A 14,815-nucleotide genomic window follows, 5' to 3' on the forward strand; every position below is an offset into this window, starting at 1 on the left:
AAAAGCAAATTGTCTTGTAGATACAGGAGCAACGCTTACATTAATTTCGACTGAATTCTTTGGATTACTTGGGTATAAGAATGACTTAGACATGTGCACTCAAGAAATTATTTCTGCATCAGGGACACCTTTAAATACAAAAGGTAAAACAAGTATTGATATTGAAATCAATAATTGTAAATATCAAGCAAATGTCGTTATTTCAGATATTGATATTGATGTTGTTCTTGGACTTGATTTCATGAAAACTCATAATATAACTATTAATGTAGCCGAAAACACGATGTTGATTCAAGGTAAAACATGTCCTTTAAATTGTCGAGGAAGCATAGGTTGCTATAGAATTTCTGTAAAAGATAAATCTATCATTCCTCCTAGATCTGAAATTTTAATTCAGGGGAATGTTTCCAACCCCCAGTTAATACAAAAACATGGGTTATATATTGTTGAACCTGTTGAAAATCAACATACATATGGTAAAAGTTTGATAGCAAAGTCTTTAGTTTTTGGAGATAGTAATGTCCCTATCAGAATAATGAATCTTTCTGAAGAAGAACAAATCTTATATCCAGGTACTAATTTAGCAACTTTAAGTCCTATTATCAGCGTCAGCACTTTGTCAAATAAAAGTGAAGAGTCTTCAAAAATACCAGAACATATGAAAGATCTCTATGAAAGATCTGTCAAAGACCTTGATAAATCTCAAAGTAAGCAAGTAGCTGAATTGTTAAGTAGATATTCAAATATTTTTTCCGAGTCCGAAACTGATATAGGCCGAACTGGCATAGTGAGACATCAGATTCCAACTGGAGAATCTAGACCAATTAAACAGCCTTTACGCCGAGTCCCAGAAAGTTTAAATAAAGAAATTGAAAAACAAATAAAAGAAATGTTAGATAAAGGTATTATAGAACCTTCTTCAAGTCCATGGTCTAGTGGTGTAGTAATGGTTAAGAAGAAAGACGGGACACATCGTTTTTGCGTAGATTATAGAAAATTAAATAATGTGACAATAAAAGATGCATATCCGCTTCCGAGGATAGACGAATCGCTCGATCAATTATCAGGTTCAAAGTGGTTTAGTAGCCTCGATCTTTCCTCTGGATATTGGCAGGTTGAAGTAGAAAAAGATCATCAACAGAAAACTGCATTTTCAACTAGATTTGGATTGTTTCAGTTTAAAGTTATGCCATTTGGTTTATGCAACGCGCCTGCAACTTTCGAAAGGCTTATGGAAACTGTTCTTGCAGGGCTTCATTGGCAAACTTGCTTGATATATTTAGATGATATAATTGTGACAGGAAAAACTTTCGAAGACATGGTTAAAAATTTAGAAGCAATTTTTCAACGCATGGAAGGAGCTAATTTAAAATTAAAGGCTAAGAAATGTTGTCTTTTTGCTAAAGAAGTTGAATTTCTAGGTCACGTCGTATCGGCTTCAGGTATTAAAACTGATCCAAAGAAAATTGAGAGCATAAAAACATGGCCTATTCCGAATAATGTTCATGAAGTAAGGTCGTTCTTAGGTCTTTGCAGTTACTATAGAAAATTTATATTCAACTTTTCTGAAATAGCAAAACCACTTTTCACACTAACAGAGAAACGTCAACCATTTTTATGGAACAAAGATTGTTCAGAATCTTTTATCAAATTAAAAAAAATGCTTACTGAAGCACCAGTTTTAGCTCATCCTGATTTTTCAAAAACATTTATTTTAGATGTTGATGGCAGTAATTTTGCAATAGGAAGTGTACTTTCACAGAAAATTGGTAACTCCGAGCACGTTATTGCGTATGCGAGTAGAACTTTAACCAAATCTGAACGAAAATATTGTGTAACTCGAAAGGAGTTGTTGGCATTGGTTTACTTTGTTAAATATTTTAGACATTATTTATATGGTCAAAACTTTACTGTAAGGACTGATCATGGTTCACTGCGTTGGTTAATGAATTTCAAAAATCCAGAAGGTCAAGTTGCAAGGTGGTTAGAGGTATTAGCAGCCTATAATATGTCTATAGAACATAGGCCAGGAAGACTTCATAAAAATGCAGACAGTTTGAGCAGAATTCCATGTAGACAATGCGGCCTTGAAAATCATCCTGAATTTCAAAGCAATGTATGTTTGGTTACTTCACTTGAACAAAACATAGAAAGTTATGGGGAAATAAATTTGCAAAAGGCTCAAAATGAAGATAGAAATATACAGTTGATTAAAACATGGATAAAAACGGGTAACAGACCAGAATACAAAGATATTTTAAGTGAAAATTTCTTCTTAAAATCGCTTTGGAGTCAGTGGCCAAGATTAGAAATTCATGATGATCTTTTAGTTAGAAAATGGGAAGTATTAGGAAGCGAACTTATTTATTGGCAAGCAATAGTTCCCCTTAAATTAAGACATTTAGTTTTACAATATTCTCACGATATTAAAGCTTCAGGTCACCTTGGTATTAGAAAGACTTTAAGTAAAATTAGGCAAAGATTTTATTGGCCAGGACTTCAAAATGATGTAAGGGGATATGTTTCTGGATGCGAAGCATGTAATAAGAGAAAAGGTCCTACCCAAACAAAGAGAGCTCCGATGCAAATTGTAAGGAGTGGCTATCCGTTTGAAAGAATTGCAATCGATATTCTAGGTGAATTGCCTCAAACTGATTCGGGAAATAAGTATATTTTGGTGATAGCCGATTATTTCACCAAATGGACTGAATCTTTTCCAATGTCTAATATGGAAGCTAGCACAGTTGCTAAAATTTTAGTTGACAATGTTATAACTAGATTTGGTATTCCAAACAATATTCATTCAGATCAAGGATCACAGTTTGAAAGTAAGCTTTTCCGTGAATTATGTAATTTATTACAGATAAAGAAAACAAGGACAACACCATATCATGCTCAATCTGACGGAATGGTGGAAAGGTTTAATAAAACATTAGCTTCAATGTTAAGTATGTATGTTCAAGAAAATCATAAAAACTGGGATGAGTTACTCCCATATGTTATGATGGCTTATAGATCTACTGAACACGAGACAACAGGAATGACGCCAAATATGTTAATGTTAGGAAGAGAATTAAATACTCCCCTAGACTTAGCTTTCGAAATGCCTCCAAACATGAAAAGAATACCCCCTTCTCAATGGGTTTGGGAGTTGCAAGAAAAATTAGAATCCGCTCATAATTTAGTGAGGCAAACTACTGAAAAATCAATGAAACGTCAAAAAGTATTTCATGACTCAAAATTATCATATGAAAAATTTGCTAAAGATGAAAATGTGTTTGTATATTTTCCTGTTAAGAAGTTGGGATGTTCTTCGAAATTAACTTCTTTTTGGAGGGGTCCTTATACCGTAACAGAAATATTATCAGATGTTTTATACAAAGTTAATTGTGGAAAATCAAATTCTTTACAGGTCATTCATGCAAACAGAATGCGAAAAGCACCAAAACAGTTAACATTTGAAGAGAGCCCAGTAATTTCTGATTCTTTTCAGGAAGATACAACCATAGACGAACAAGAGATAGAGAATCATGAAGAAATAATATCCAGTAAAAGTAGATATGGTAGAGAAAGAAAGAACCCATATTGGTTAAATGATTATATTTATTCTATTTCCAGGTCAGCATTATCAAGAGATAAAATGTCAAAACAAGCAGGTGACGAAAAAGAAAGAATACCATGTGATGTGTGTGGAGTAACATTCAAGACAGAGAGATATTTGAAAGTACATGTAAAAAAGTTTCACGAAAAAGGAAAGATTGCAGAAAGTGAGAAAAATGAAAAAGAAGAATTAGTTGAGTTACAGTCAAGTGATAGTGATTGGGATGTGGACCCAGAAATATGTTTAGAAGATGACATGTTGGATGTGACTAGTGGAAGAGACGAAAGCGGTAATAAGAGTGAAAGTAATGTGATATGTTTGGAGTCAAGCAGTGACAATATTAAATGTGATGGAAATAAATTAAAGACAAAAAGTAAATCGATCAAAGGTATTCTTAGAATGCAAACAAAGCCAACACTTTTTGTTCCTAAAAGAAAATGTCCTATGATGGAATTATCAAAAGACATGTTTAAGAAACAGAAAGTCTTAACAAGTCAAACCAAGGCGGTAACTAGTCAAACTAAGGTAGGGACAACCCAGAAAAATAATGTTACAACTGAAAAAGGGGAAAATCTTATTAATATAGATTGTGAACTGAACCTTGAAACAGATGGGAGATCAACACATGAAATGACAATTAAGTCAGAGAGTAAGAAGGTATTTCAGAGTTTTGAAACTATTACATCAGGAGCAAATCAGAGGGAACAGACAATTAGTCTTGGTGATTATCTTCCAAAGGGTATGAATATTAAGCCAGAAGATGTTGTTATAAGGAGAATAATAACAGAAGGGAAATGTGTGTTACAGATGGAGATGAAGTGTAAGAAAGCATAGACAATAGATTATCTATCATGAGAACAAATACTGAAGCTTGAGTATTTCGGAACATATTTTTTTTTAAGTTTGTTTTGTTTTAATGTTATCATTACATAACGGTATATGTAAAATATAATTCAAGTACATGTTTGAAAGTGTTTGTTTTCTTCATTTTAAAACGTTAATAACATGAGACATACAGATGTAGGCTATTTAAAAGAACATGCGGGACGCATGAAGTCGGAGGCGTGGGTAATGTGACGAAAATGCTTCCTATACTTTATAAACTTCATTTGATTACCTCCCCTTAGTATGATTTCGCCATTTGTACAGTAAAACAAAAGAATTTATTTTTATGTGAAGATAACAGGATAAACAATAGGTAATTAAAGTTATTTAGTAATTATACTTATGTAACGATATATATTTGAAGTATTGTCAAGTGTGTTTATCATTTGAATTGTTTATCTGTTTGTTTTATGGTTTGTAAGGAAATTTAATCCAAGTAACAGACGCTTATAAGTTTCAATTAAAATCGGTATCAAGAAGCGTTTTATTATTTTAGCCAATCAAAATCATTGTTTTATTCACCGCGGAGATGACGCACCAGAGGCATATATAAGAGCTTGCGCAATGTTGAGAATTTAGATTTGATTTTGGCTCCGGACCGTTAAGTTGTAATTATATTTACTAGTAGCCAGGCATCTTAGATACTGGTGCTAAAAATATCTTTACTTCTATGATTTAAATAGTTAGTCTGCCTGTTGTCCTTGCAAGAGTTGGATATAGGTAGTATTGTATTTACTAGTAGCCAGGCATCTTAGATACTGGTGCTAAAAATACCTTATTGCCTAAGTAAAACCTCTTGGACAAGTGTTTGATAGAGAAGAGTTTATTTGAAAACATTATTAGAAGAATCAGTTTTTGAACGTTTTATGATAAGAGTTTGTTGATTTGAAATATAAAAGTTATAAATAGGAGATAGGTTTAGGAATGTAAATTTTAGTTTGTTTGAAAGTAAGAGTAAATAGAGTTTTATTGTTTCTTGAAATATATATTTTGAATGATTTAAGTATTAGTTGAAGATTGTTATTTTTGTATTTTATAATTTCTAGAGTTTTTATTAAGTTAATATATAATCAAAAGGTTAAGAAACCAGAAGGAAAATTTATATAAAATATTTCAAATCATTTCGGATAAGTATCCCAAGAAAAATTATATATTTACATTTGAGAATCTTGTGGTTTAAAATAATTTTATTTTGTAGCACTTGAATAATTAATCAACAGCTCGATACACGCTACACAATAATTATATAGAAGTTAATTGAGTATATGTAGATCACCATCATATGTTACAGCGGATAAGCATACATAAGCAATAAAGAAACTGAGAAATTGCAAGGGATGTTTTGAAGAGAACATTTATTTTTTTGCTTGTCGGTATGTTTTGCTGCCATCACACAAAAACTTTAGTGTAGCCCATAACTCAAACACTTGTAGATCAGCACAAAATTTGGAATACTTACTTATCATGGTAAGGCGCGGTTGTAAAGACAATTAAAGGGCATTTTTCTCAAAGCTTTTATTTTGGAGTAATACAAGCCTTTTATCTTTGTTCAAATAACTTATTAAGTAAAATGATTTCAAAACTATCATTAGTATCAACACAAAACTTTTGAAAATTATTTTACTAGATTATCATTACCAAGCTTCTTCTTCTTCCAGTATAGTGATGGGCCTGCCACTGCAGTAAATTCTCACTTTAGTTGCAATACAAGGTGCATTATCTGATAGCAGTTATTTTTAGAGTTATGTACATTTTAAACTTTGAATTTTGTTACTAGTGAGTGCTTATAGATACATATAGATACTTTTGAAATCTATCAAAAAACATATTCTCATTCTTGTCATAATAGTAACTAGAGACAAGGTACATTTGTTGGACAAGGGATATAAACTAGGTGTATAGTATTTCCAAACTGGAGATTTTCACATGGGAAAGAACTTGATTTTTGTGAAAATTTCAGTATTTCGAAGATTCACAATCACAACTTAATTCATCAAATTGAGAAATTGAGTGCATAACACTCTTAAATTTAATATTTCTAGTGCCTTTGACATGGTCTGCAGTGCACGTGTTCCAAACTAGGATGGTATGTACATGTAATATCTGTCCTAGTCAATACTTATATTTAAACTGTTTAAAACAATAAAACAACATGCTATATTTTAAATTTCAGAGGCAGTGAAAATTAACAGAGTATAATTGTTCTTTCAGTAGCAGACATGGATCTTCTTCACAATGTGGGAGTTGATTCTGTCAGATTTCTCCAGTCTGAATTCAAGGTAAATCTGTTTCCTTTTATGTTCATGCATTCTTAGAAGTTCAGAATTTTTTTCTGTTAGCTATATCTATCTTTACATACTGCATTAAACTATCTTGAGTATTTTTGTAGGTTTTTTATTCCTCTCAAATTTCAGTTTTAGTGAACTACATGTAGGAATAAAATAAATCAAATATGTTTAGATATTTATTCTGAAGTGTCCAAATAAAATAACTGTTTTATATATGTACTAGAACTATGATGAGCTGATGATGACAGCCTCCCATCTTGGTGATCCTAGAAATGCCTTCCTCCTCTACTTCCCAATAGCATACTGTCTTCACAGACAAACTGGGATCAAAGTACTATGGTTGGCAAGTCTATCAGAATGGATAAATGCTTTACTTAAATGGTGAGATCTCGTTAAACTATCTTGAGTATTACAGTACAGTTTACCAATAATTAATTCAGCCAACTTAATTATATGACTTTCCTTTGCCACTAATATTTGATGATGCCAGCATACACAAGCATGCTGTCCAACCAATCTCTGTAATGTGGTCAACTCAATTTTATGTTTTGATATTGAAAGAAAATAAATTCAGCAGGCCAAGTCCATTAAATCGTAAATAAAAAAAGATTTGGAGTTGGAAAGACTAGAAAGTGATTAATATAAGTTGCAAGAACTTGTTTTGCAATCGAGCTTAAATAAATATGTTGAAACCAAAGGCTAGTGAACTCGTATATTTTGTAGGGTTCTTCATGGAGAGAGGCCATATTGGTGGGTGTTAGACCCTAGATCACATCACAGGGAGGGTGCTCAACTAAAACAGTACAGACTAACCTGTGAAACTGGTCTAGGTAAGTAGATGTAAATTGTTTTCCCTGACATGAAGGAGTTGAACAATGTGGATTATTGTATTGGAATAAAATCACTTGAAGTCCTCCTCTTGAGTAACTCTTGAAAGTTGCTTTATACTTAATTTACAGAGATGGTGTGACTAGACATGTTAAATATAATCACATATTGAAATGTTTCTTATATTACTATATGAGCTTGTACAACTGCTCATCTGAAAGACTATAAGTAACTTATGGTTTTACAAGGAGTTAAAGGTAAGCTTGACTGTATCTCTTAAACAGTTAAACTTATGTTTCATTTTAAATATTGAAAATTTACCATCAAATAAGGGGCTGGATGTATGTTGGATGCAATAAATTGTTTAAAGCTGCAAACCTGACAGACATAAGCTGATGAAATTGAGGTAACTTAACCTATAACATGTTAGACCTTTTGCTGCCAATACATATCCAGGCCAGCGTGTACATCAGTGCAGTCTGGCCAGGCTCTATACTTTTGGAAGCTTATTTTTTGTATTTTAATATTGTAATTACTGAAACTTTAAATGAACTGTTTTAAATAAAAAGCTGGTTAAGTCCAATTTCCCAAATTCAGCAGGTGAATGGTTGTGTACAGAATCAGAGTGTTTTCCCAATGACATATCTCAAATTGTCCTTATTTTGTCAGTGCTGGCATACAGTATAAAACTGATATACAATTAGGACCTCATATTTGTTAAACTAGAGATATGCCAAAATTTAATAGCCTACTATAGCTTTATATCTACATATTGGTTGTGTTACAAAGATAATTCTTTTTCAATTTCAGGTAGTCCATCGGGTCATGCAATGGTTACTTCTTCTGTTGTGTTCTGTTTAGTTCTTTCACTGATCCAAAACACAAGGCCAAGGTATACTTATTTTTGCTTCATAATTTATTTATATATTGTATTAATTTTTATATCTAAACCGATTTTGTATTTGATATGAACTTTTTCTTAACCATTGTGTGATAAAAATATAGTCAATGGGTTTAACATTATACAAAGAGTGTGAAGGTTGAGTGGCATTTTCTGGACATTATTTCAGACACTTATAGGTATCTGAGTAGAACCAAAGACCTTGGCTAAGCCAGCTTTCCTCACATAAAGAAATGCATTGTTTCTGATGGAATACTAACATGGCCACAGCAATGAGGTACCAGTGACACGGTCACCAGCCTTTACCACTTTGGGATTTTTGAAAATGTTGCATATATCATGGACTTATGAGTCTATATTCCCCTTATCAAGTTCTGAAAATGTATAACGTTAAGTAAACTATATACAGTGGGAATACAGTGCTCTACATGTATATTTCGGATGGCTTGCATTTAAGGTTACTTTTACAGTGTGCTGTATATTTTAGATTACTTTACGGAGTAATATATATTTTAGGTTTCTTTAAAATTGTGCTCTTTATTTCAGATTACTTGTTCAGTGTATACTATGGATAGCATTTACTTTGTTCATGGTTGCTGTAAATGTCTCAAGGCTATTTATAGCTACTCATTTTCCACACCAGGTGATTCTAGGAACTTTAATGGGTAGGAATTTTTCACCTCTTTATAGGTTCTCAAAATGATATACATTTTGTTATTGAAAATTTGTTATTTTCATTCTTTTAAAAAAATGAATATCTCATTCTTTAAAAAAAAAAAATGAATATTAATCATAGTTGATATTCTTGTACTGTTTTAAACTTTTAAGAGGGCACTGTGATTACATTGGAAAACTGAACGAGACATATCATAAAATTCATAGGTGCATTTTTATATTTTTAACAAATGTATGTTCTTATATTTGAAACATTTTACTACAAATAAATAATTATAATGTGTAAACTTTCATTAATTGTTTAATTATGTTTGATCTTCAAATTTTTTACAGGTATTATTTTAACATTGGTAGTCAACAAGATAGACTTACAACATTTGAAATTATCCCATTGTGTGACAGCATCAGTTGCCATGCCAACAAGCTGTATCCTGACGTTTTACATGCTGAAATGGTGTGGCCTTGACCCACAATGGTCGATCTCCTTGGCAACAAAGTATTGTGCAAACCCAGACTGGATACATCTTGATACTACATTATTTAATGCAGTTTATAGAGATGCAGGCAGTGTTCTAGGTAAACAAAATGGTATTTTGGTTTCCATACAAAATAATAAATTACTAAAATTGTATTAAAAAGCAATATAAGCTACAGTGAAACCTCTACAATGTAGCCAGTCATCTGTACAGCAATTTTCTCTTCACAACAACAATATTAATTTTTCCAAAACTAATGCCTCAAGATGAATTTATCCTGTATAGAACAACAACCGAAATCTGTGTTGATCTCCTATCTGGTGTTGCTCAGCAAAGGTTATACTGTATCAAAGATGGTTTAGATATATGGTCAATATGTACTTTTTTGGAACAGGATATGAAAATAAAAAGTTTTTAAGAAAAGAAAATAGTAGCATTTTCGGGGATTAATGAACTCTTGAACATGGTCATTTTATTGCTAGCTTAACTTATGAGCTCATTCTTTCATTCCATCACAGTATTCTGATAATATTTTCATTTATTAACTGATTGACTGACTGTTTATCTTAGATAATGTGTGTGTAGGCACCATTTTTAAGCATCAACACTAAGGGTAGCAGAATGATTAGGTGATTGTTTAGTGTTTACTGATAATTTAAGATGATATAGCTGGACATAGGTACCTTATTTACATAAAGCTTTTTTTTCTTGCAAAATAAAGGAGCTGAATATTATTTAATTTTAGTCAAGGGAATTCTTTGTGGTTATTAATAGAAAAATGAAGCTAAATTATAAAGCCCTTATAATTCCTAAATGTCTAGTAAATAAAGAAAAATGTTCAACTTCAAGCCAGTTCTTTTGATGAAAAAAGCCACTTTCAAAGTCTTCTTTTCAGCAGTGTAAGTGATATCTGTAGTAAGAGCCCATTTGATGTATAGCCAAAGTGATCTCCTGATAAACCAAGTCAGTTGGTTTAACTATGGATAAATAAGTAATGATAAGATGCTTTGGCTAAATACTGTACATGTATTAATGTTATTTATTTCATATATCTTCTTTTTTGCAGGGTATGGAATTTTCCTGTATTTCTCTTCACAGTTTCTAAACAACAGAGAAGATATAAACAATGGTAAAGAGGCTGCTGTGAATTCTTCCGGGATATCTGCTTTTAAAGTCATATGTCAGAATATGCCTGCAGTGATTTGTACTTTAATTATATGTCAGGTGGGAGAAAATTTAAAACCCGGGCTACACTCAGCGGAGTTCTATTATTGTGTAACTTACCTGAAGTTCTGTGTTCTTGCATTTCTAGTCATGACCTTGGGTTCCAGTTTGAAAAAATGTAATATACAAAAGGAAGAGTAACTATATTTGGTGTATGAAAATGTAATTTGTATATATATATACAAAACATACAATGAACATGGTATGAGTATAAATCATGTAAAATGAATGAGTTTGTTCTTATATGTAGAATTGATAAATTTCTATTACTTGTTATTTTCAAAATTGTCTTTGCTGACACAGCAGTGCACATGCAAATTCATTGTAACCCAACGAGTATAAAGACATAAAATTTTAAGTTACAAAGCTAAAATAAAATTTATGAATAAAATAACACATAAACAATGTCCTTATAATGTTTCACAATTCATGTTTATAAAATATGTACTTGTTTGTTTTCCAAAGTTTTAATAGTTTCTTAAGGTTTGTTCATTTTATACTTTATGGTTAATCTCAATTTCTTTTGACCCATTTTAAAGTATTTAGTCACTGTTACTGTTTGGTCAATTATTCACCGAATTTATAATGGGTCACTGACCAATTTGAGGAAGGTCACGCTATAATTTATGACCTTTTGCAATTGTATATAGGAAAGCTAGACAAAGCGTTTTTGTCTTTGGTTTTCTAAAGGATATCATGTAAAAACGTACATGTTATCAACACTTCAAACGGTTGGTTTAAAGTCTTGAAGAAGAGGTTGTATTGGCCGTTTGAAGTGTCTCCAAATCATCACAGTTACCTTGACAACGAGACAAATGCTGGCAGTAACTAATATGACTACACTGAACACGGAGTTTCGGTATGCTGTGTCAAGGTTAAAGTTCTTTGATACAATCCCAGCACTAGCCACAGTAAGTGTGATATATGGCGCGAAAGTGTAACGTGTATACTTATCGAGTATTGTCAGATCGAGGCTAAACCATAGAATAATTTCTGCTGTAACAATAGCCAGAATTATGGTGCTGGAGATGTCTTGTGATAAAAATGTGTCAGTGACGTCACTTCCGTCTTTATATGTTAAAACGACACCAAAGTTAAGAAGAGTTGCCACGGTAACCCATGCAGCATAAAAAGCAATACCGTTTTGGATCAATAAACGGATAAGCCAAATGTCAACGGTCAGTTTGTTTCTTGTTAAATAATCCAGATTGTTGTACAGTGTTCTAAACGAAAAGAAAAGGCAAATATACAACGTGAACGGCTGTAAAGCGAGTAGCGGAAGTGCTATGGCAATCTTTGTCCTGTCCCACGCAAACAACCACGAAACATTGAGAATGTTATTAATTATATAAGATATAAACAATGCAGTTGGATAGACTGGCATCAGGTACAAATATGTTCCAACTTTACGGCGGCATATTGTCGTTAGCGCGTATATGATCCAAATAGCTTGCCATGCGTATATGAAACCCCAAATACTGAATGTCCAGCCAGCAGGCGTTACTTCTAGATTAAAAAGGTTGGAAATAGTGCCCGTGTTGTTCTGGAATATACCTGAAATAAATATTATGGATATGAACACTTTATAAAAATTGAAATACAAGACTCTAATTATAACATGTTTTGTTCAAATGGATATATCAAAACGATTGCTAATTAGTATGCTTTTTCATGTTTATTTTATATGTATACATACTTAAAATACTGCACATGTGTAATGTCGCTTTTCATTGGATAATCGTGACGTTTCTATTATTAGTTATAAAGATCGTTGGCAGGTTATATGACCTTATATAAACGGCTATTTGTAAATATAACCCGAGCCGTTAGGCGGGGGTTATATTGCAAACAGCCGTTTATATACGGCCATATAACCTGTCAACAATCTTTATAACGAATTTATAATACAGCAAGCATCATGTTTAGAGAGAAAAAGTAAGATTTCTTCATGAATCGACAGCAGCCGTGTATATTAAACTATATAAACGTCACGATTATCCAATGAAAAATGACGTTACAAACGTGCATTCTTATTAATATTAATAAACTCGGCTGCTGTCAATTTATGAAGAAATCTCACTTTTTCTCTATAAAAAGATGCTTACTGTATTATAAATTTGTTATAAATATTTCTGACATGTTGTATGCTCGTATACAAATTAACGGTTATTTGCAATATAACCCTCGCTTTACGACTCTGGTTGTATTTCCAAACAACCGTTTAATACAGGGCCATATATCCTGTCAAAATTTTTATAACTAATGCAACGACGGAAACTACAAGCATATAAGAACCTAATCAATTCTGAACATACGAATATTGAACGGAGATTTATACTCTATTCTCTACTTTTCGCGAGTAACATTCTAGTACATTCCTGTCAAGAATGTTGGATTCTATCCAGTTATACAAATTTTATTTCTTATTAATAGCTCTGTATATTCAGCATCAACAACAATGTAACATCTTGTAAAGCTTAATACCTTTGTACGTTTATCTTACATAAGAAACGGAGATAAAATAAGAAAAATCTCCTTACCTCCGCCATCACTTGTTGCTGCTAGGGCATTAATTGCTGCCACTAGGCCGAACGCTAGCAGGGTTAGCACGATTAACGTGATCTTTACTGGAGAATGGGTAGCCATCTGTCCCTATAAAAACACAATAAAACGTTTTAAATTTACTTCATACAAGAACTGACTGCCTCCACAAATTTAGTGATTTCATATCTTTATAAATTTTCTGACAAAGTATTTTGGCAAATTAATTGAGATATTTTGAAAGTCTCGCTAATTTTTCACCAACTTTGCTGAATTATATTTGTGCGTAATAATAAAATCGCCGTCTACATTTACTTTATGTACCGGTCTTGCTCAGGGACTTTCATATAGAAAGACACTGTCTAATGTAGGAAACATATAAAAATATATGTGTAATAAAGTAAAGAAAAAAAATATAAAAACAAAACAATTCAATGAAATACCTGAAGAATTGGATCTCCTTCCGTAAGCTGTTTCATCTGTAACTACTATGTACGGTCAGCTTGTGTATAACAAATTTATCTCCCAGTTGTAAATATTTATCATCTAATGAACAAACACAGGGTTGTAACAACTCACGTTTATTCGCACGTTATTTATACTCATCTAGGTCAAGAGTTGTGAATGAGTCTTATCATACGCTTATTAGTAATTTGTTTACAGCATTTATATAACGGTGGGCGGGGCTTCAACTTATATAACGAAATAAATAGAACAGTTCATTAAAGTACAGTAAAAATATAGGATACAAATTAATCAGAGACCTTAAGATAATTTTTTGTTTTCATTTTATACTTATCTTTTAGTAAGTAAATAGAAGTATGGGCTGCGATCTAGTTTAGTTTAAAATGTAGTTGGTACAGTGAGCACATGATCCCATGGCAACACTTTCCCGAATTCAAATTGCGGGAATGCAAGTTTGATTCATTTCTATTTAAAACTAATTTTTCTTGCCTTAAACCTAAACATATTTATATTGATATTAAAACAACAGTCGTACTTTTGGGGCTTATACCTAAAGATGACCCACACTCCTCCGGTTCGAGTCACCCATATCCAGTTTGCATCTAAATATGTTCTAGTTTTAAGCAAAATAAAACTTTGTTTTCGGGTACAAAGTATAAAGTAAGTGAACATATTGTGTAAACTTGTCAAAATTTCTCTTTTGTAATAGGGTAGAGTTTTGGTGGTATGAATAATAAATTCTGTTGTACTGTAAAGTTTTATACGGATTGTGAATATATATGAGCCGAGTCACGACAAAACCAACATAGTGCGTTTGAGACCAGCATGGATCCAGACCAGCCTGCGCATCTGCGCAGTCTCATCAGGATCTGTTCGCTTACCAACTCTATTACAAGTAGAGAAACTGATAGCGAACAGCATGGATCCTGAT

The 14,815-nt window shown here is 32.3% G+C and overlaps 2 protein-coding genes across 2 annotated transcripts; one reads left to right on the plus strand and one right to left on the minus strand.

The window, feature by feature from the left end:
* The first annotated feature begins 6,655 nt into the window (after positions 1-6,655).
* Positions 6,656-11,107, plus strand: LOC132730797 (glucose-6-phosphatase 3-like). The gene is made up of 7 exons (XM_060716814.1): positions 6,656-6,765; positions 6,998-7,155; positions 7,498-7,604; positions 8,413-8,494; positions 9,050-9,168; positions 9,512-9,754; positions 10,721-11,107. Exons 1-7 carry the CDS (start codon positions 6,706-6,708, stop codon positions 11,017-11,019), a joined length of 1,068 nt encoding a protein of 355 aa, XP_060572797.1. The 5' UTR covers positions 6,656-6,705; the 3' UTR covers positions 11,020-11,107.
* Positions 11,108-11,237: 130 nt separating this feature from the next.
* On the minus strand, positions 11,238-14,022 carry LOC132730798 (uncharacterized). Its single transcript, XM_060716815.1, has 3 exons — positions 13,863-14,022; positions 13,419-13,530; positions 11,238-12,432 (listed from the first exon to the last, which is right to left on the minus strand). Exons 1-3 carry the CDS (start codon positions 13,896-13,898, stop codon positions 11,603-11,605), a joined length of 978 nt encoding a protein of 325 aa, XP_060572798.1. The 5' UTR covers positions 13,899-14,022; the 3' UTR covers positions 11,238-11,602.
* Positions 14,023-14,815: the final 793 nt, after the last annotated feature.

Source organism: Ruditapes philippinarum, unplaced genomic scaffold (assembly GCF_026571515.1).
Source record: "Ruditapes philippinarum isolate M1 unplaced genomic scaffold, ASM2657151v2 ctg1881_1_1_1_1, whole genome shotgun sequence".
NCBI lineage: Eukaryota > Metazoa > Mollusca > Bivalvia > Venerida > Veneridae > Ruditapes > Ruditapes philippinarum.

Coding starts and splice junctions, on each gene's coding strand:
- LOC132730797 (XM_060716814.1), top strand. CDS start 6,706: ATGGATCTTCTTCACAATGTGGGAGTTGATTCTGTCAGATTTCTCCAG. Junction 7,156..7,497: donor ATAAATGCTTTACTTAAATG/GTGAGATCTCGT, acceptor TATATTTTGTAG/GGTTCTTCATGGAGAGAGGC. Junction 9,169..9,511: donor GATTCTAGGAACTTTAATGG/GTAGGAATTTTT, acceptor AATTTTTTACAG/GTATTATTTTAACATTGGTA.
- LOC132730798 (XM_060716815.1), bottom strand. CDS start 13,898: ATGAAACAGCTTACGGAAGGAGATCCAATTCTTCAG. Junction 13,531..13,862: donor AAGGAGATCCAATTCTTCAG/GTATTTCATTGA, acceptor GTGTTTTTATAG/GGACAGATGGCTACCCATTC. Junction 12,433..13,418: donor AGCAACAAGTGATGGCGGAG/GTAAGGAGATTT, acceptor TATTTATTTCAG/GTATATTCCAGAACAACACG.